A 21,209-nucleotide genomic window follows, 5' to 3' on the forward strand; every position below is an offset into this window, starting at 1 on the left:
TTGTTTTGGAAATGCCAGGACTTTTTGTTAAATATAAGTTCTAAAATCTTAAGCTTCCCTGGAAGAATTTATGAAGAAATTTGAAAATATTTAGTGCAGTAAATCATCAGAACTAGATGAAATTCATCCATGAGTTCTCAAGGAAGCATGAAATAGCAAATAAATATATAATAAATAATAATAATAATAATAGGAGATATTATTACAGCAGAAATACTAACAAGGAGGGGAAAAAACCACAAACAAAACCTGTTCCTGACTGGAAAATTATTCACACAGTACAAATCTCCAGAAGAGGAATGCAAAGTGATCACAAGAATTACAGACCAATAAACCTCAACTCAGTCTGAGGAAACTGACCAAGTGTGTAATTAAAGATAAACTAATAGACAGCTTAGATAAACATAACCAGAAAGCAACAAACCAACACAGGTTGTGTATCAGAGAATGTCATGCCTCATATCAACCTGCTAGATGGTTTTTGGAAAATTAATAAAATACTAGATAAAGACAAACCAACTAATATATTATAATTAACTAGGATTTCTAAAAATAAAATTTAAAATGAGGTCTGTTATAAATAATATTAAAGAATATTAAAGAAAAAACTAAAGATAAAGGGCAAATTAAAAACTGACTCCTTCCTAGGACAAAAACAATCGTAGTAAATGGCTGCTCTTCATAGTGGACAGATGTTGATAATGTGTTTCTCAGAGCTATTATTAGGTGGACGTGGACAGTTTTGGATGTTATCAGTTTTATCAAGTTCTTTGTGACCAGGCATCGTGGCAGGAATTGGTTAGCATCATGTTTAATCTCTCTTATGGCCCAAGAAGTTCCAGGTGCTAAGGCTATTGAGCCCTGATATGTATCAGAGGATGAGTGTGCAGTTTTGTCCATAGGCATATCATCATAATTTAGGTGAAGAAGTGAAGAAACATTGGATGAAGTTTTATGTTAGTTTTGGAAAGATCAGATTACAAAGATCAGTTTATCCTTTATTGACTAGGAAACAAGGGGTATCTTTTTGTGTTAAACTAACTGCCTAATCGCAGAGCTACAGGGAGGGAGTTAGGGAGCTCTAAATTCACTAACACACCTATAGCTGATGAAGTCAAAACTACTAGATTCACTTCTTGAACAGCTACAGAAAGAAATAGCTTTTATTAGCTTATCTTTATATGAAATTAGATGGAAACTTCTGTGGACCCTGGGAGAATCACTTTTATAACACACCATGGAGCTAGGCTAGACCAAAAGGTAATGTGAATCACGACCATGTCAAGTTTCCTACAACAAACATAGTGAAGTACCGATGGCTTTCAGCTAGACAGTAGGTATAGTATAAGCAGATATGCATCTTAATTGTCAACTGAAGTGAGATTATTTTGTATTCTAGGAATTTTTAGCTATCTGAGGTCAAGACCTGGTCGAAACCCCATCCTGATTTCCAATAAATTATGAAATATAGAATATATTTCTTGACATGACTGTGTATCTGGTACTGCATTGACAATGCGATACCTTTGTCCCTAGTAACTTTCCTCATGTGAGAATTCCCTTGGAGTTCAGTGTGACTGTTCATGTGCATGAAGTTGCTCAAATGTAGAAGTGTTTGCAGGATCAAGCGCTAAAAGATTTATTATGTGTTTGCCAATTTTTGAGATATGAGATATTATTTTACTAAGTCTAGATAGAAGAAATCTTCCAACATTCTAAGAAGTAACTATTTGAGATAATAAATATAATAATTTTGTCTTTGGTGATGTATTTATTTATTCTGTGACACAGGAAGAGTGTCAGATCCCTAAAGGTAATTTTAGTAGGAAAAGACCATTAGAAATAAAGACAATTTTCTCTAGACTGATGTGGAGGTTACTCTGCCTTGGTTCTATCAAGCAGGAGAAATGCTGGAATAACCTTGATTTGTATATCTTGTCATACCACAGAACCTATATGGGGTTCCTTCCTTAGGTAATTTTTCCTTTATTTTGAGGTATCTGTCAAAGAGAGCAACTGTTTTTGCATTAATCCCTTTTATGGTAGCATCCAGGTTCTCTTTAAAAAGCGTATGGCACCTCGAAGAGAAAAGCCATTTGATTTAAGTTACACACAAAATCATCTGACCAGAGTTTGAACCACAGGGAATTTCCACCTACTCATTAAAGCGACATTCTAAATAGGACCATAAAGAGCCTCTGTAGCTGCATCAGCAGTGAAAAAGTGAAAGTCAGCAGCCAGAGCAATTAAGTCTACAGGAATTTTGGATTTACTGTATTTCTTTCTATAGTCAGAGTCTAAAATTAGATCTTAAAGCCACTTTACATGAGTTCAGAGGTAAGGCATGAGTGAATCACCACATTAAGAACTTGAGCTGGAAGTTTTATACCTTGTGAGAGTATCTTGTGATTATTTCTATCCATGGGATCTTTGTTCTAAACATTAACTTTCAATATGAAAGGCTTTTTTATAGTGTTTACAGTAAAGGCAGAATCCACAATGGGCGCTAGCTCTCTTTCTCAGAGACTAGGCTTGGGAATTCTTTCTAACTTGTGAAGAGACTTCAGAAAGGATTGTTAAGGCCCAGATTCTCCCAACACTGTTGTAAGATTTATTAGTGTTATTGTGATAAGAAATACTTTGTCCTCTATTTCACCTTCGGGAAATAGTCACTAAAACTCTTCTTATTCACTGAGTTAAGAGAATATTCCAATTCCTTAGACATTTGTGTTTGTACAATTCGTATGTTTTAACCTCAATGTCTTCTGAGGGATTCATAAACTTCCTTTGTGTTTCTTTTGGAAAAAAAACTTTGCTGTCAGAGAAGACAGAAAATGGTGGGGGGTGAGTGTGATTTTGCCTTATCATTGAGGCCTCTCATCCTTTCTTGAGGACAAAGGATGTAATTCTAATCCCACTGAAGACAATAAAATAACTCACATTGCTTTCATTGGTGGAAGATTTCACCCAAAGAGTAGAAGGTTGATGTAGGGTGGTCTGTATCTTTGACTTCTTTCTGGAAGAAGTATACTTTAAATCCTCCTTAATTTTAAAGACCTCTTTATCGATTATTTTTAAGTTTAAGTTACCCTTCCTATGCTTCTTTAAAGTGATAGTACTAGCGTTTGTGTATGAGTTTGAAACATTATTGTACACTGCCAAGCCTGTGGTTCAAGTCCTCCAATTCAAGGTTTATCTATAGATGACATCTGAATGATGCGAAGGTGATTATCTCTGCAAAGCAGCAGATTGAACTTGTCTTGAAGGAGCTAAAGTTAGGTTGGATATGGGGAGAGGATCATCTACTTTGGAAACCAATCTTGCATTATACATCCATGGCATCTTCTTCCATTCCTCCTGACTAAACTCTACATGGATATTTTATACACTGAAATGGTCTTTAGCCTCATCGCATAAAACCGTAACTAGAACTCAAGAAAGCAATTCCTAATCAAGTAGTGTTTTTGCTGGCCCATTGAAATAGATGCCCAGGAATACATACTGGTGATCCAAATAGCTAGAAGCAGGATACAAATCAGTTTAATCCATTACAGAAAATTGGAAACTTCTATGTTCCTTGAAAAACAGAAAGTTTCCACGTTAAACTAGGGGTTTCTGTTTGTTTTTTGAGAGATCGGGGTGGCTCAGTATCCCCTGTGCTGTTTTATCTTGACAATATCAAAAATAGTAATAATAATCATTTGATGCTTAATTAGCAGTATGGTCTAACTATATCATACCTACCTGGATTACATTTTATGCAATAAGAACTCTTGAATTTCAGGATCAACAGCCTCCTCCCCCACAAAAAAATTTGATCTTTATCAAGAGAAAGTAATACTCAATATACAAGTTATTCAATACATAGTGTAGGACAGAGAGCCAAAGTCTGCCCTTAGAGTATGTGCTGAATTCCCACTAATGTTTTGTGTATCAGAGGACAGGCTTTGGGCCACTGTGTTCCCACTTGTGGAAAAGCTTATTGCAAAAGATAAATTAGCTATTATACTACAAGTGAATCAACAGTTTCTTTTTAACAAAAATATAGGTTTCTTGTTCTGTCCTTCCATCACTAGTGTCTCCTCCCTCGCCTTCATTTTAAGTCACACAATACAGAAAAAATAAAGTTTCCTTCCAAATTTAGTATGAGATATATTTAAAGTCCAATACAGAACCATGTAAAGTAGAATAAATGTGCCCTCATCTTACTTTTCTCATTTTGCTTATTTCTATTTTACTGATTTCAACTGACAGGAGTATTCAGATGGGAGAGAAGCAAGGTAAACTTGGAAGTAGCTGTGAATATATCATCCTAGTCTTTATTTAGCTGAGCTGTCAAATCCGATAGGAAAAAATGACAATAATTCATCATTTTGATAGGCTGAAACCTCCACTTGTAGTATAATATGTGGTGACCCTGAGATACATGAGATTCTTGTGGATGGCAAAGTATCAAATTCATATAATGAGGTTTTGCATTGAAATTATACAAAAATCCAAGATATGTGGAACATACATTAGGGCAGGATATGGTCCTTTGAATGTTATTCTCAATGCTCGTACCAGCAGCAACCGTCATCTGAAAAAGGGGGCAACAGAGAGTCCACTCAATTGAATAGAATTTTTTGAAGTGTTACAGTATATTCAAATTATACCACGTTAAACAAATGAATATTTTAAATTTTCATTCATACAAGATGACCTAATGCAATCTTCATCTGGTTCAACCCAAACTTGCAAAAAAATCGAAAGTATTGTTACATACAGTATGAAAATCATGGCTGGCTAAAAGCAGTCTTGTGATGAGTCAGCAAGTTCCTATTATTTACCTCCATAGAAATGAATGCCGAAGTCTGAAGCAGTGTCAAAAGTTAATCATGGAGGTGCCAGTCACAGCTCTATGGTTACGTATAAGTTGAGCTTTCCACTTAAAGCAGGAATTCAAGCTCTTTGTTATATCTGAATGGAGGATATCCTCCTCCAGATTAAAACACATTCTCTGACTTGAGAGATTTTTTCTGACAAATTGGAGGTAAAAATTAATTAATTTTACCATTAAGAAATTTAGCATTCTATCTCACACCTTTCTATTGCCTTGAATGATCTTAATAAAGGAGTCTTTAACTTTCTATATAGTAAAACTCATTGAAATCTCATGCATAGTCTATATATGAAGAATATCTTTAGAATTAATAGTCATTTTGTTAATATTTTTCAGAACGGTATGTTTCTCTTTCAGCAGTAGTTGATACATAAAATATTTTTCTTAAGAGAAACTGAATGGCAATCTGACTGGCTGACATTCCTTCAGACCTTAATACATACATCAGAGGAAATAAATAGCTTGTGTTTTTAAATTTCTGGTTTCATCAGTACTGAATTAATTTAAAAGGAAACAATTATACATCGAGAAAGTATGGCCATAAACTAAAGATTTCCAAATGTTTCTAATTTAAAACACTGATAGTATATGTAACAATGATTTACATAATATAATAATGATACACATTATACTGATTTCATGTTTATTATGGTCAGAATTCATTGTCTCTTGAAGTAAATACCGACCTAATTTAATTAAGCCAGTGTTTACCTCTTACTCTGTAAAGCTGGCGTTCATATCAACAAATGTCAATATTTTCTTGCTACAGTATTTATCTATAGCATAACAAGAAAGTAGGAAAGATACACCTGCATTATGTGTCAACATTAGTTTTCTAACTACTTTATTATTTATAGAATGAGGAATTGAATCCATGCTTTACAATAATGTAGTCAAGTAGTAACCAGGTATATGCACAGGTTTCAATTTGTTTTGATAACATCCACAGGTTATGCTTTTATGCATCTTCACCTATTATCAAAATATTATCAATGCACTTCAAATGTGCTTTGTAATACTTTTAAAAGACTTAAAAGATTTTTAGTTTTTTTATTTCTTAAAAGGATTATGCTACTGGTGGAAACAACATTTAAATCTTGGAACTCCAGCCAAACAGAATCTATTCACACACACTGAAAGGACCATTGTTTACGTCTGTGACATTTCCATTCTTCAGATTCTTATTATGTATTGTTCTTTCTAAATTGACACATTATTCCAAGAAATGTTTACAGTGTTTTGGTCAAATTTCTTTTCATTTTGTGGTTGGTTTTTGTTTAGTAATGTACAGAATGTCTCTAGATATCGATTAGCTACATTCAACAAGAATGTTTCTGTGCATAACAAGTTCACAATCAATTCACAGGTAATGTGTAGGTGGTTCTTTAACAAAACCACTATTCTGGAATTTTAAAAGAAAAAAACAGCCTATATTATATCAGCATGGTATAGGCTTTAAATAGCAGTATCTCAAAACAAGGAAACATACAATTTAAACAATGAATGAATACTTTACATAATATCACCACTTTCAGATCTTGCTTAAAAAATTAATCCAGTTCCTATTTAAAAAATCAGCTTCAGTGTTTACATATAAATATCTAAAATAAAGAAAAATACAATTATTGAAAATACTGAACCTGAGAGATTCTATATATATATATATTGTGTATGAATGTATTTATTCAGTTATACATATATGTACTCTATATACGTGATGGTGATATCTTGTGAAAAACTCGGTTTACCATACACTTTTGACTGCTGCATCTGCCCTTTGGCCACTAAGCTATCACCTCTGGGATGTAGAATTCTGATAGTTCTAACCTCTGACGAGCTTCAGATACATTTGTTTTAAAGAGCCTTTGAGATTTTTCCCCCTGTTTTTCCCCTTCCAAAATGTGGATTTTATACCCCAAAGAACATTGTGTCGGAAAAGTATAGTCAATTCTAACCTGTGACAGATTTAAGATTTAATATCTTGGGACCCTTCAGGGATAGCATGGAAAACTTTACATAATTGAAAATAAGTGATCACTGATTTTTCAATGCTATAACACACTTGCTTCTATCCCTGGTAATTTCCTGGGCAGTTGGTCTCATGGTAATTAAATTGCCAAGTTTTAAGAGGAGAGAAATGAAAAACAAAATCCAATACATCTTTTAATACTCTAAAATATTTCCAATTTTTTTTGTAAAATAAGTGGGATCTATAAAATATATATTGATGTGGCATTTTTCTGGCTATCATTTGAAATTCCATGAATGTGTTATGCAGGGTTTTAATAAGTAATACAGCCATACCAAACTCATGCTGATAAAACCTTTTATCCACATATTTAATATTATAGCATGTATTTAGTGGTACCTATTATAGTTAATATTCACAACACTTTCTGTTACAATTGAAATCTATTACAGAGAAAGCAATAAATTAATTGGCATTGCAACATGCCAAAAAAGGACAACTGGTTGAATTTGGAGAAGTGATTTCAGAGATGAAGCCTCAATGCATACAAATATTGGGACTGTCATCTTGCTAAGATTAACTGTGAATCACATCCACACTAAGTTATCCAGGATCCAAACTATAAAGCTGTTTATATATCAAAACCACAACTTGACTTGAAAGGAGATATTAATTGTAAGTTAGGGCAGACTTTACAGCACAAGTGAAAGAATTTTCATTTGTGAAAAACCCTACAATTAAACAGTTTCTTTCTGAAGTTTCTAAAGGGTCTTCTAGGTGTTGTCCCAGGTATAGTAGAGTACAGTGCACTCAACTGGTCTGAGGTAACAAATTGCATGGATGAATGTGCTTAGCATATCAGATAAGAGTGCTTTCACACCTGCTATATAAACACTGGTGTAAATAAATTTTCCCAGCTAATGCTGCAATCTGGACTATCAGAAGCAGCTGAAGAGCCATCAGGTCCCTTAGGTTGCAAACTACAGAAACAATCAGCAGGATTGTTCCCTGAGTTGGTAGCTATCACTTCCAGAATTTCCTCTGTTTTTTTCCACTAGACTTTTATCTGTGTTTTCATCATGGCCCTTATACCTGTTTGATACTTGCAAAGTTGAGCAACCACATTATTTAAATCAGATGAAACAGAGAGGAATATCATGACATATGAGTGGCTCTACAACCCAACCCATTTTACCATCTCTCTACTGAAGGAGTCGTGACAGAATAGAAGCCTCTGGTCCTACTTACTGTATAAGGAGTCATATAGTAACTAATTCAAGGTCCTGTCCTAAAGGAAGGTATGGACTCATTCAAATTCAACTGCACCAATCTCTAACCACAAAAAAGGCAGTTTTCACGGTCAGTGGCATCAAAGTCTGCTGACAGTTCTAAAAGAATCAATATAGACACTTATTAGGCTAGAAGATCAATGAAACCAGTGTAGAATCTTTAATAAATCTACACTGAAAAGAGTCAAAGAAATCTGAGGACTCAGGAACTCAGAGCCTACCAATCTGTTGTTAAAATGATGATGGAATCTTGATGAAATCTCCACCAAATAGAGACATGATGTTTCCTGATAAGGGTTTTGGTAACTAAGAGAGATATAGGTACTAGATCATAGCTCATACCCCAAAGCTTCCCAAAGACCACCAATCAGTAAGTGAATTTGGTCAAAACCCAAACAGAAAGCCTTATGTTTGCTGTTTCACCCACATTTGTCATGGATCCCAGATCCCAGAGACTATTAATCCAGTTCATAGCCAATAAGCTAACAGAAAACTCTTCAGAGCAAGAAATACTCCACATCCCAAAAGAGACAGACCAACTGTCTACCTTCTGGAACTGTCCCAGATGGAAAATATTTTGTAAACACTTCAGTGGAGGCCAAATGTTTGTTTTTTTCCCTCCAACAACAGCCATAGCATAAAACTTCAAGAACTCTGTGTTACAGGTGGCATGATTCAGAAAGTGATTTCCGCTGCTTCTGCTCATTCAAAATCTGAAGTGCAGTGGCATGGCCTCTATCTACAATCAATATTCCCATTTTAACCCAATCCCAGGACTCACACAAAGGGAAGTGATATTTCCATTATGCTCATTTTTGGAACATGATGCTTCCTACATTGAAGAAATGACGCAACCAGCATAGTCACACCACTAACTGAACCTGGCTCAAACTCATGAAGGAATCAGTCTTCAACAGGAGACATTTGGGTTAACAGAAAAGGCAAATAGATACATGCACAGGTATGGAAACAAGTCCTTGCTTTGCAATCCCAACACACACGTTGATGTTTGGCTGCTGCCTCTTAGGGTGTGTCTATATTGCAGTGTAAACCCGAGTCAAGCCAGGCTTCCTAGTGCCCTCCCAGCTGTTGCCAATCTAGCCCTTTGTTTGTGGTACAATGTGGGAAAACTTGCTTGCCAACCCCACATTTCAGGAAGTTGTTGCAGCCTGCCAACATATCCTGTCTTTTGGATCTGCACACTCTCAGCAGCCGGAGCCAGCAACAAGGAGGAGTCACCATTTGAAGAACTTGCCTTGCTTGGGCTTTCACTCTTGTTTCAGGAAAGAGGTAGATCATACATGAAACATTGGTGGACATTCTGGCAATTTTTCTGACCTCCCAAAGGCACCTGACAGAGGAGGAGGATGATAAAACAGACATGGCAGACTTGAACTGGTTGACGCTGCTCACGACTCTTGGTGTAGCCCAAGGGTCGGCAACCTTTCAGAAGGGGTGTGCCGAGTCTTCATTTATTCATTTTAATTTAATGTTTTGCGTGCCGGTAATACATTTTAATGTTTTTTAGAAGGTCTCTCTCTATAAATCTATATATTATATAACTGAACTATTCTTGTATTGTAAAATAAACAAGATTTTCAAAATGTTTAAGAAGCTTCATTTAAAATTAAATTAAAATGTTGATCTTATTTCGCCGGCCTGCTCAGTCCGCTGCTGGTCTGGGGTTCTGTTCACCTAGGCCGGCAGCGGGTTAAGCGGGGCCTGATCGGCTGGCAGGGAGGGAGGGACGGAGAGGCGGAGGAGGGGCAGGAACCCAGCACACTATAGGAAGAGGCAGGGGAGCCGGCAGGATCAAGCTTCTGCCCCCGCCCCTTGCCCCCTGCCTATCTGGGGGGAAGGGGGAGGAGGGAGCGGAGAGCGGATAAGAGCTGGCCGGGCCGGGCCGGATTTTTAATGGCATGCTTCTGCCTGCCGGGACTCCGGCAGGCAGCAGCGTGCCATTGAAAATCAGCTCACGTGCCATCTTTGGCATGTGTGCCATCAGTTGCCAACCCGTGGTGTAGCCACTGATGCACCCTTCATAGACCTGAGCCTTTGGAACAGGGCTACAAGCATAGACTGGTGGGATCCAATCATCATGAGGACCTGGGATGAGCAGCAGTGGCTCCAGAACTTTCTTCATGTGAAAGCTACATTTCTGAAGCTGTGTGAGCAGTTTACCCCAACCCTCCGGGATCATGACACATGCAGAAGGGCAGCCTTGCAGGTCTAGAAGTGAGTTGCTATAGCCATCTAAAACAGGGGTAGGCAAACTATGGCACGCGTGCGGAAGGCAGCACATGAGCTGATTTTCAGTGGCACTCACACTGCCCGGGTTCTGGCCACCAGTCCAGGGGGGGCACTGCATTCTAATTTAATTTTAAATGAAGCTTCTTAAACATTTTTAAAACCTTATTTACTTTAAATACAACAATAGTTTAATTATATATTATAGACTTATAGAAAGAGACCTTCTAAAAACATTAAAATGTATTACCGGCATGCAAAACCTTAAATTAGAGTGAATAAATGAAGACTCGGCACAGCGCTTCTGAAAGGTTGCCAACCCCTGATCTAAAAGTTTGCTACCCGAGACTGCTACATGTCCATTGTTAATCAGTTTAGTGTTGGAAAGTCAACTGAGAGTAAAGGGGTGGAGGAATGTGATTTACCCAAAGGTAGGTGGCCATAAACAATATCGCGGAAGTAACTGCTTGTTTTAAGAGACTTGTGTTTCTAAAGTGCATTGAGACCATTGATGGGTCTCACATGCCCTTGTTTGTCCTCCTCAGGAAGCACGAGTGCATAAACTGCATCAGATATTACTCCACTGTAATGAAGTACCTGGATTACTCAGGCGCAAGCCAACCCCCCCCCACTTCCATCTATACACAATTTTGTCTGATGCAAGCCAGCAAGTCTTATGGGTTGGACCCATGACCTGTCAAGGGCAGGGGGTTCCAAGTCTGAGTCACACTGGGACTTGGGACCAAAGTCCATCATTTTTCTGTGTGGAAGTAGGTTAGGCCTGGGTCCCCCATGCTCAGGTCTGGAGAGTCTGCCAATGCTATCCCATGATCCCCTGGACCAGTGTTCCTTGTCCTTCCTATCTCAAGACTATCCAATAGACTCCCAGTGAATGGAAGCAACCCACTCTAGGCTCACCTTTGGGGTCTCATTATGAAGAGCATGGCAAGCCACAATAATGCAGATAGCATTTATGACACTGAAATCCAAATATGTCTGTATCAGCACCCGTGGGATTTCAATCTGCCAAACACATATTCAACCACCATTCTACACCTACTGAGAGTTTAATTAAAATGTCTTCTGCCAGGGCCTCTGAGATCAGGTTATGGTTTCATAAGCCAGGAGGTGTATGTGTAGGGATGGGGGGGTCCCCTAGAATAATAGTGGGGACAATAATTCCATTTATGACAATGTCATTTGGTGAGGATAGTGTCCTGTCCTGACCGTGAAGATAGACCTTTGATCAGCAGAAAATCCTGGCATCTTGAATTTTTTCAGCAGAGCCCATATTGGCATCCGTAAATCAGCTTCTGTAATGGAATATTATCTATATTTCATTGGCAATTATGCTAGAATCCAAATGTGAAGCTGTCTGATATTTTGGTGGGTTTTATTATTACATGCACAAAAGATCAGAAATAACCTTCATTCACTGAACCAAGTGATTTATATTGCTGTATCTTCCTACCGACTGACCTTAGTACATCAAAGTTGCCTTTGTGAGAGGCATCTTATCTATAACTGTCAGCTGGTTCTGTGCATACTTTGATTTCTGTTGTTATGTCATTAAACCAAACAGAAATCATTTTTATTTCCTCTCTCCTCCAAAAATAAATTATTAATAGAATGATTATTTTTTCTATCATAATTTATCATCCAATTAACACGTTGTCTAGTCTGCATAGTAAATAGGGCTAGTGAATGACTGATCCCATACTGTGAGCTTTGTATTACTTTGTCAGCAGTATCTAAAAATTCTTTATTCCATGTAAATTAAAGCTATGGGAATCTCATTTAAATACCAGAATTAAAAGAAAATATAATACTATTTACATTAATTATACTTATATACTTGGATGCTAATGATATGGAGCAAAACCACCATTTTTTGTCTTTGTTTACATACATAGGCACTCAAATATTTCAGTGATAGAGCGGTTGCATTATGTGGCACTAGCATTTCTGCACACGCTTGACTTCAGACATGTGAGTCTTCCCACTAAGTGAAATTCAACTACTCATCTGCATAGAATTATGTATGTGCATATATGTCCACAGGCTTGTGGCCATATGCCTACTGAGATAGGTAGGTAGATAGATACTGTACTATAAGCAAAACTCTTGCTATATTATCACTTCAGTTATGTCATAGGGAAATGTGGCAAAAGACCTAAATTAGGCCCTTTATATATTTTTCCAGTAACTTCAAAACTGAAAAACAATGCACAAAGCAAGTTAAATGTTTCCAATAATGATTAAGAACTAGAAAGACAATCTTTAAGGATTTTACAGGTTAAAAATAATTGCTACCTGGTATCATGGATTTCTCTCTTTCTTTCTTTCTCTTTCTTTCTTTCAGAGGATGCCAATTACTATGCATATTTTATTATTAAGTGATATGCTGTCTGGCTTCACGACTAAATCACTGTAGCAAAGCACTGGAGGTACAGCAAAGCATAACAATTAGAACTTTACCTAAGATTCTGAATAGTGAATTGCATGTACACCCTATCTAAATTTAACATCTGCTACTGCATTTAAATATGCTTGTTAGCATACTGTTAAATTCTGGCAGACATTGTATGAGGATACTGTAGTGTCATAATCATCAGAATTATCAAGTCACATGACCGCATGAGATCAATAAACACCTCAGAATTTACTATCAGGACCATGCTTATGTAAAGCTGTCATGTTTATAATCATACAGGAAACAAGCCATTATCTAAGACTATTTTACAGAAACGTTCTCCTTGAGAACAAGATATTCACTTCTTGCACAGGATTAAATGGAAAACAGTTAAATGTCACTTCTAAAAATATGTAACTGTTACTCTCCAGAGCAAGCTAATTTATCTTAAAACTAGTTTCTATTTTGGAGAAAATAAATGTTTCTGGTTTGTATATTTATTTGGATTTATACACTCTAAAAAGGAAGCCTACACATATGCTCTGTTTTCCCTTAACATAATTTAAAAATACATATAAAGAAAATACTCTTAGGTAACCGAACTGTAGCTATATCATCTAGTACAATTGAATTGTATATGAATCAATACAATGATTCTCACTGAGACAAAGTATTTAAAAACGAGCTAAAATTACAATATATGGCTTTGACAATCTGCAAATTAAAAAAATCTGAAAATAAATATGCAAGATAGTCCACATCAGATTCTTTTTTTTATTATATCTTTAATCACAGATAGCTAAGTTTTAGTAATAGCTTTAATCTAACATTAATTTATCCTCAGTAGTCAAAATAAAGACCATTATGATGTAACAAAACAACCTGCATTAATTTAGAGCTCAGTAAAGTTTTCTGTTTTAAACAGTATTTTCAGCCTCTCCGTTTGTCTTGCATTAACCACTTAGAGGAAATAAAGTGCAGTGAAATGGTTAGCTAGCTCTTTACTCAATGGAATCAAAACACCGCCATGCATACCAGCAGATATATACAGAGTAGTGAGTTTTCTTTCAGAATACATTTATTTAGAAATAATGAAAGAAACCATCATAGGAGAGGTATGAAATACTGTATAACCCACGAACAAACTAATTTTCATGTGCAATACAAGCAACATAGGATATCTTCACATAATACAGAGTTGTCAGGTTCAAGAGGCTTGAGGGATATTTATACAGGTTTGAATGTAGAGTCTGATTTATTCTCCTGCTTTCCTTCACCCAACGGGAATCTTGTTAATCTCTCTCTTTCTTCACCCCTTGTCATTTGGCCTTCCAGTATGAAAGAGCTACTGGACTTACTGCTATTACTCCGTCACTCCAATGTTCAGAACTCCCTGCTCCACCTGACACAAATGGCTAATGAGAGGAACTGACTAGTAGTTGTATGCATTGATAAAACTAATTTCTGGATAGTCCTAAACTCCCCGTTTTTTCCCATGTGCTTCAGGCAGAGTAGGACGCTAATGCCTAATAGTAAATGTACTCATCAAACCCCATTTCCTCTCATTTGTAACTCCACCCTTAACAAATCATATCACTTCCAAATCTCACAATTCCAAATCTCACAAATTTCCCTGTCACCTCAGTCCTTGAATACAAGATTCCATTACACACCACCTGAAAAAGCACCTACTAGCATTCATGTGTTTCCTACATTCCACTAAGTATGAAACAATACCCGTTTGAATCCAGAAGAAGCTTCACTAGTGCAACTCATGTCTTCTTTGCCTCTGCTTGTGGCTTGCACCGATGCAATCATGCTAATAGCTGAAATTGTAGCAAATCCCCAGTGTAAAAAAGGCCTATGTTTCTCTTTGAAATTTTGTTATGGAGCAGTGGCCCTTCTTATGGGAGGTAAGAGAAAGCATACAGGAGAATGGAAAAAATTCTCTAATAAGGAAAACCCTATGTAGATGGTAGAGTTGAAAAATTTACATCTATGATGTAAAGTGCCTCTATTACTCTTATCACAGAAGAAAATGATGTACTCTTCTAGCTTGCATCTCTTCCTTGACTCAAAAAACAACAAACAACCCCCTCTGAAGCTCTTTGGGGGCACAGGCCATATCTACAACATTTTGTACAGAACCTAGCACAACAAAAGCTTCACGTCTGTTTGGATTCCCATCACTACCCCATTACAAATAATAAACATTAATAATCCAGCTACAAATTAACTACTGGAGTAACCTATAAATTTAAAAGAAATAGATAGTTATTTTACTGAAATAATTCTAAAGGATGCAGAGAAATGTAATTGACAATCTTACTTTCCTCTGCATTTCGGTCTTGCTTTTACAATCATGGGAAATATGACTCAATGTCAAAGTAATGTTTCTAACTTTCTGATTCAAAATTACTAAAATCTTTTATTGCATCTCATCATTTGAAGCCATATGTGGCCTGGCCTAGCCTATGCCCTTGCAAAGGGGTTTAAGCATAAAGCACCTCCCCATACTCAAACTTATTTCCACGGGTAGTAGTAGCAGCACCTAGAGGAGATCAACTTCTACCAGGCTACTACATCCTCACCGGCTGTGCATGTAACTGGAAAAAGACAGGGAGTAGATGGAGCCTTGACTCTTCCTCTTCCACAATGCATTTGGCAGAGGGCCAGCTCTAGGCACCAGCAAACCAAGCACGTGCTTGGAGCGGCACAATTTCAGGGGCAGCATTCTGGACACTTTTTTTTGGTCGCACTTCGGCAGTTGCGCTCCCCGGAGATTTTTTTTTTTTTTATGCTTGAGGCGGCAAAAAACCTAGAGCTGGCCCTGATTGGGCAGCACAGCTCTCTGGGTGTAGGGCTGAAGCAGAATATGTTCCCACCTGGAGCAGGGGGAAACGGGGTCAAAATCTGCTTCCCAGTCTACTTCCAGGGCATCACAGTTATGTGCTGACCCATACAAAAGGCTTGTGGAAAAAACACACTTTAGGCAAGTATCTTAGAAACTTGACAGGTGTGCAAGGCATAAACACATCCAACACAGGAACGTCCATGTAAAAAAAAAATCAAAATCTTGCAAAAATTAGGAGCATTGTTTTAAACTGCCCTAGTGTAGCTTTGACTTGTACTATTACAAGATAAAATCATAGGTCTCAGTGACCCTGACCGCATTGCAAGGGTAGTATTTTTGCACAGATGGAATGTTTTGAACTTTTTTCAGCAATGTATTGGGCAAGAAGGATTTAATACACCTTAGACATACTTCCTCGCCTTTTCCTGAGCATAGATATAAATCAATTGTGTCCCTTACAAAAAAAAATAGATCTACTCATTTGAGTCCCCCTGTGACATTCTTATTATCTTTGAGTAGTCATGAAGAACAGAATCTAATCCTGACCTTGTTTCTTAGTTTGGCTGTGAGAGGCAGGGAAAAGTCTCATTTAAAACTTTGATGCTACAGAGAAGAAGGAAATTGGAAGAGAAAAGAATAGTTAGTAGGTTCGCCGTTTCATTGCCCGATGACCCAAGTGAAATGGGGACTTTGATTAAAGATGGTAGCAACAAAATTTGCTGATTTCACTGACCTAAACCCTAGATATAGCAAAATGAATTTCATATTCAGTTCTACACAGATTTGCATACCACTCATTACTGCAGTATCTGAGTACTTTACAGTAGTGCAATACATGACATGATTAGCATGCATCACAGGTGGCTTTTTCTTTCCCTCATCCTTTCCCCAGTGAGTAAATTGTGTGTACTTCATAGTGTTTCATTTTGGTAGGGTTTTTATTTAAATGTACATGCTGTTGTGTGCTTCTGTTAGACAAGGTAAAGTTGAAGAAGTGCAACTTGTCCTTGGAACAAAAGATGGCGAGGTCTGTGATAGTCCATAGTTCCTGAGGGAGTTCATTCCACAGTCTTGGAGTAGCTCGCAAGAAAGCTCTGTCTTCTGCCCAGATGAGCTTCACCCTTATGGTAAAGCTCCATGGTGCCAGAGGAGTAGGGTAGTCAGCCACTCTCTTCATTCCAGAGATCTCATAGATTTGCTGGGTCCAAGCACTGAGTACCTTGAAGATAAGGATGAAGATCTTGAATATGATTCCTATATTCTAAGGGAAGTCAGCACAGATATCAGAGAACAGGTACAATGTGCTCATGGCAGCCCATATTACTGAGGAAACATGCTCCACTGCTTTGTATTTGTTGGAGCTTCCAAGAGGCTGTTAGCTTCATGCCCAATATACTGCATTGCTGTAGTCCAGGCAGGAGGTGACAAAGGCATGTATAACTGAATCAAGGTCATCATCCACCAGGATGGGAAGGAGTCTCCTAGCAAACCAGAGCTGGCAGAAAGTGTTAGTTGTAGAAGCTGCTATGTGAGTGCTTATCGTCAGAGATGAATCCAGGAGTACTCCTGAACAAGTGACAAAATTAACCAATTATGGGTGGGTACCTTCCACCAAAAGAGATTGCACCAGGCCCTCAAACTCTTCAAAGTGATTTCCCTTGCTAATCAGCATAACATCTGTGTTGCTGAGTTCAACTTCAGCTAACTGTTCTTCATCCATGAGTTGATCTTGTAGAAGGACTGAATTATCTTGGTAGTAGTGATGTGGTTATATGTGGTGAAGGATAGGTACCTTTGAGAAGCTAGCCAGTGAATAGAAATCGTTACTTTTGTCTTCTTTTTTATTAGTCAATTTCTTCTTTCTAAGCAAATCCAATCAAAGTTCTCTCTAATGCCAATGGCTAATAAGTCCAAACAACAGTAATTCCACGCTCTTGAGATGCAAACCTGAAATCTGATACTGTGCAGAAATATTGATATAAGCCTCTCACAGGGGGACACAGCTGCTCTACAAAGTCCTAAAATCAAACTATTTTTTTATGTTAAATTATAGTTTTTAAAACAAACAGAAACCCTCTAACCTCTAGGCTACTGAACAACCCAGCTTGTTTTCTCCTGTGATCAAGGTACCCTCTTGCCCTTCTCCTTCCTGTATAAAGCAGCTGGTCCTGGTGGAATGAGCTCCAGCTGCCTCATGCTCCCACACCCATAACCTTTCCTGTAACTTAGGTTCTTGAACCGCTCAGATAACCAGGAGAAGAGAGAGGGAAATGCTTCCACTTTGACTTTTCTTTTCTTGGGTACTGCACCCTCATACAAACCGTAAAGTCTAGGAGGAAAATATAGGATTATGAGAAAGGGCACAGAAGTTAACAGCAGATACTAATTGGGTCTGTATGTGTATCTTGTGTTTTATTATAATAAAATTACTAAGATACTTACAAAGGTAGCAGGTTTTCAGAGTTTTTAGAATTCTGCAACCAACAAATGGATTCTACAGACAAATATTGTTGGAAAAATACCAAGAAACACTAACAAAATTATCTTAATCTTGTTGGAAGAAATTCTCATGAAAGTGCTTCAGAATTCCCAGTTCCTTGGTATTCAGGAGGATTGTTATATTCTCGGCTATTTTCCTATAGCGATTACTATTGGTAGTAATGATTTACATTATGCTACTGCCCAGGACTTGGCCCCATTATGTTGGCTGTTCACTGTACAAACATAGGTGTGTAGTTCTATTTGATTTCTGTTTGGGGAGTGGGGAGGTGGAAGGAGAACAGTAGGGGAAGGAACATCTGTACAAATATTTGCACTGTAAAAATGATAAACAACAGAAATAGTATTTTTCAATTCACCTCATACAAGTACTGTAGTGCAATCTCTCTCGTGAAAGTGCAACGTACAAATGTAGACTTTTTTTTGTTACTCAAAAACAAAACGATGTAAAACTTTAGAGCCTACAAGTCCACTTAGTCCTCCTTGTTGTTCAGCCGTGTTAAGAGACTCATGTTTGTTTACATTTACAGGAGATAATGCTGCCTGCTTCTTATTTACAATGTCACCTGAAAGTGAGAGCAGGCATTCGCATGGCACTTTTGTAGCTGGCATTGCGAGGAATTTATGTGCCAGATATGCTGATCATTTGTATGCCCCTTCATGCCCACTATTCCACAGGACATGCTTCTATGCTGATCATGCTCATTAAAAAAATAATATGTTAATTAAATTAGTGACTGAACTCCTTGCGGGAGAACTGTAGGTCTTCGGTTCTGTTTTACCCATATTCTGCCATATATTTCATGTTATAGCAGTCTTGGATGATGATCCAGCACATGTTGCTTGTTTTAAGAACACTTTCACAGCAGATTTGACAAAATGCAAAGAAGGTACCAATGTGAGATTTCTAAAGATAGCTACAGCACTCGACCCAAGGTTTAAGAATCTGAAGTGCCTTCCAAAATCTGAGAGGGACAAGGTGCAGAGCATGCTTTCAAAAGTCTTAAAAGACCAACACTCTGATGCAGAAACTACAGAACCTGAACCACCAAAATATAAAATCAACCTTCTGCAGGTGGCATCTGACTGAGATGATGAAAATGAACGTGCGTCAGTCTGCACTGATTTGGATGGTTATCAAGCAGAACCTGTCAACAGCATGGACACACATCCTCTGGAATGGTGGTTGAAACATGAAGGGACATGTGCATCTTTAGCACATCTGGCCTAAATATCTTGCAATGCCGGCTACAAAAGTGTCATGTGAATACCTGTTCTCACTTTCAGGTGACATTGTAAACAAGAAGTGGGGAGCATTATCTCCTACAAATGTAAACAAACTTGTTTGTCTGAGCGATTGGCTGAACAAGAAGTAGGACTGAGTGGACTTGTAGGCTCTAAAGTTTTACATTGATTTTCTTTTAATGCAGTTATATTTTTGTACATAATTCTACGTTTGTAAGTTCAACTTCCATGATAGAGATTGCACTACAGTACTTGTATGAGGTGAATTGAAAAATACTATTTCTTTTGTTTTTTATAGTGCAAATATTTGTAATAAAATAAATATAAAGTGAGCACGGTAGACTTTGTATTCTGTGTTGTAACTGAAATCAGTATATTTGGAAATGTAGAAAACATACCATTTATTTGAATATTTTGTATTCTATTATTGTTTAACAACGCGATTAATCACAATCAATTTTTTAAATCACTTGACAGCCCTAATAGATATAGGTGTGTATACACACACCATACTTGATAATCTATTCACTGTCCCTGATGAGTATAGGAGCCTAAGCCACTGATTTCTGATAGGGAGGAGGAACAGGGGAGGGGAGGGACTAGTGCCCGCACAAGTACATATTGTGGGAGCTCTGCCTCCCACTCCCAAAACTAGCACATGCTAGGCATGGAGATGCAGAGGCACAAATGGGACCCAGAGGTGCTAGAGCCAAGGATGGGGCCGAGGAAAAGGGAGCGGGACCCAGAGAGGCTGCAATGGGCTGGGAGAAGATAGGAACTGAGCCTCAGTGCCTCTCCTCATTCCCGTTTCCTCAATTCTGTAGAATTAAAATTTTACTTAAAAATTCCTAGTCCTTATATAACCTTCCAAATATGAACTGAATATAAAGAGATGCAATGCTGTGCTTGTGATTCTACAGACAGTTCTAGCTACTGCTGTTGCTCATAGTTCTGCCAAGCAGCAGCAGCAGCAGAGTGCAATTAACAAGACTTTGGTCAGGTTCTTAGCTGATACTCGGAATCCTTTGGGCAACAGCCAGATGTCAAGAATCACTCCGATTTCACACTAACGTGGCTTGAGAAAGCTGTAAGCAGCAGCAGCACAGGCAGGCAATTGAGTTACACCTAGAAAGGATAACCCAAAAATAGAGGCTGTGGGAGGAGTAGAGTAGCAAGCACTTCTTCCCTTACAAGAACCAGCATGCTGTGAGTGAGGGGAAGCAGCAGCAGAAACGTCTTCTCTCCAACTTCCTTTCTGGAAGACTATAACACAGAGTAAAATTTACTACTAGAAAGAAGACTATCCCTCTTTAAATCAGCTTTGCTGGGGGAACTGAGCTGCTATTTCCCCCTATATTGTGCCACAGAAAAGATCCATTGAAAGAACATATGCACCCACGATGCACAAGAGCTACAAAAAAGCTCTCATTTCCTATTAAAGAACACCTAAGGACCTCAGTCACATTAACATATACATTTACTGTTTAAAAATAGCATTCAATTTCTCAAATGTAAACAAATCTTTCCATTTGTAATAAATTAAAACACCAGCTATGACAGATGTTTGGCAAAAATACATACAGGATCCCCAAAGAGCATTGCAGATCTAGAAAACCATGACTAAAGCTATATTACTTGCTGTCAATCATCAGTGGTAAAAGATTGCAATGCACGTCACTGACAAGTCACATTTTAAGCATATATAAAGCTACGAAGGAGGGCTATTCTGGATAGTGTCACTAAAGAAAAGTTATCTTCAACTCTTAAAGAAAAAAAAAACAGTATTTTGTAGGAAATTTAAAGTTTTTCTT

General features: G+C 37.7%; 1 protein-coding gene across 5 annotated transcripts in view; it reads right to left on the bottom strand.

The window, feature by feature from the left end:
- PPFIA2 (PTPRF interacting protein alpha 2) overlaps positions 1 to 21,209 on the bottom strand; it is a 677,602-nt gene that overhangs the window by 335,755 nt on the left and 320,638 nt on the right. For 3 of the 5 annotated variants that reach the window (XM_044979837.1, XM_044979845.1, XM_044979857.1), the window contains one exon: positions 4,517 to 4,579. The exons of the other annotated variants lie outside the window; for them this stretch is intronic. In XM_044979837.1, the coding sequence (XP_044835772.1) occupies positions 4,517 to 4,579 (63 nt within the window). The remainder of the gene's footprint in view (positions 1 to 4,516; positions 4,580 to 21,209) is intronic. 5 annotated transcript variants of the gene reach the window in all.

The sequence above is a fragment of the Mauremys mutica genome, chromosome 1 (genome assembly GCF_020497125.1).
Source record: "Mauremys mutica isolate MM-2020 ecotype Southern chromosome 1, ASM2049712v1, whole genome shotgun sequence".
NCBI lineage: Eukaryota > Metazoa > Chordata > Testudines > Geoemydidae > Mauremys > Mauremys mutica.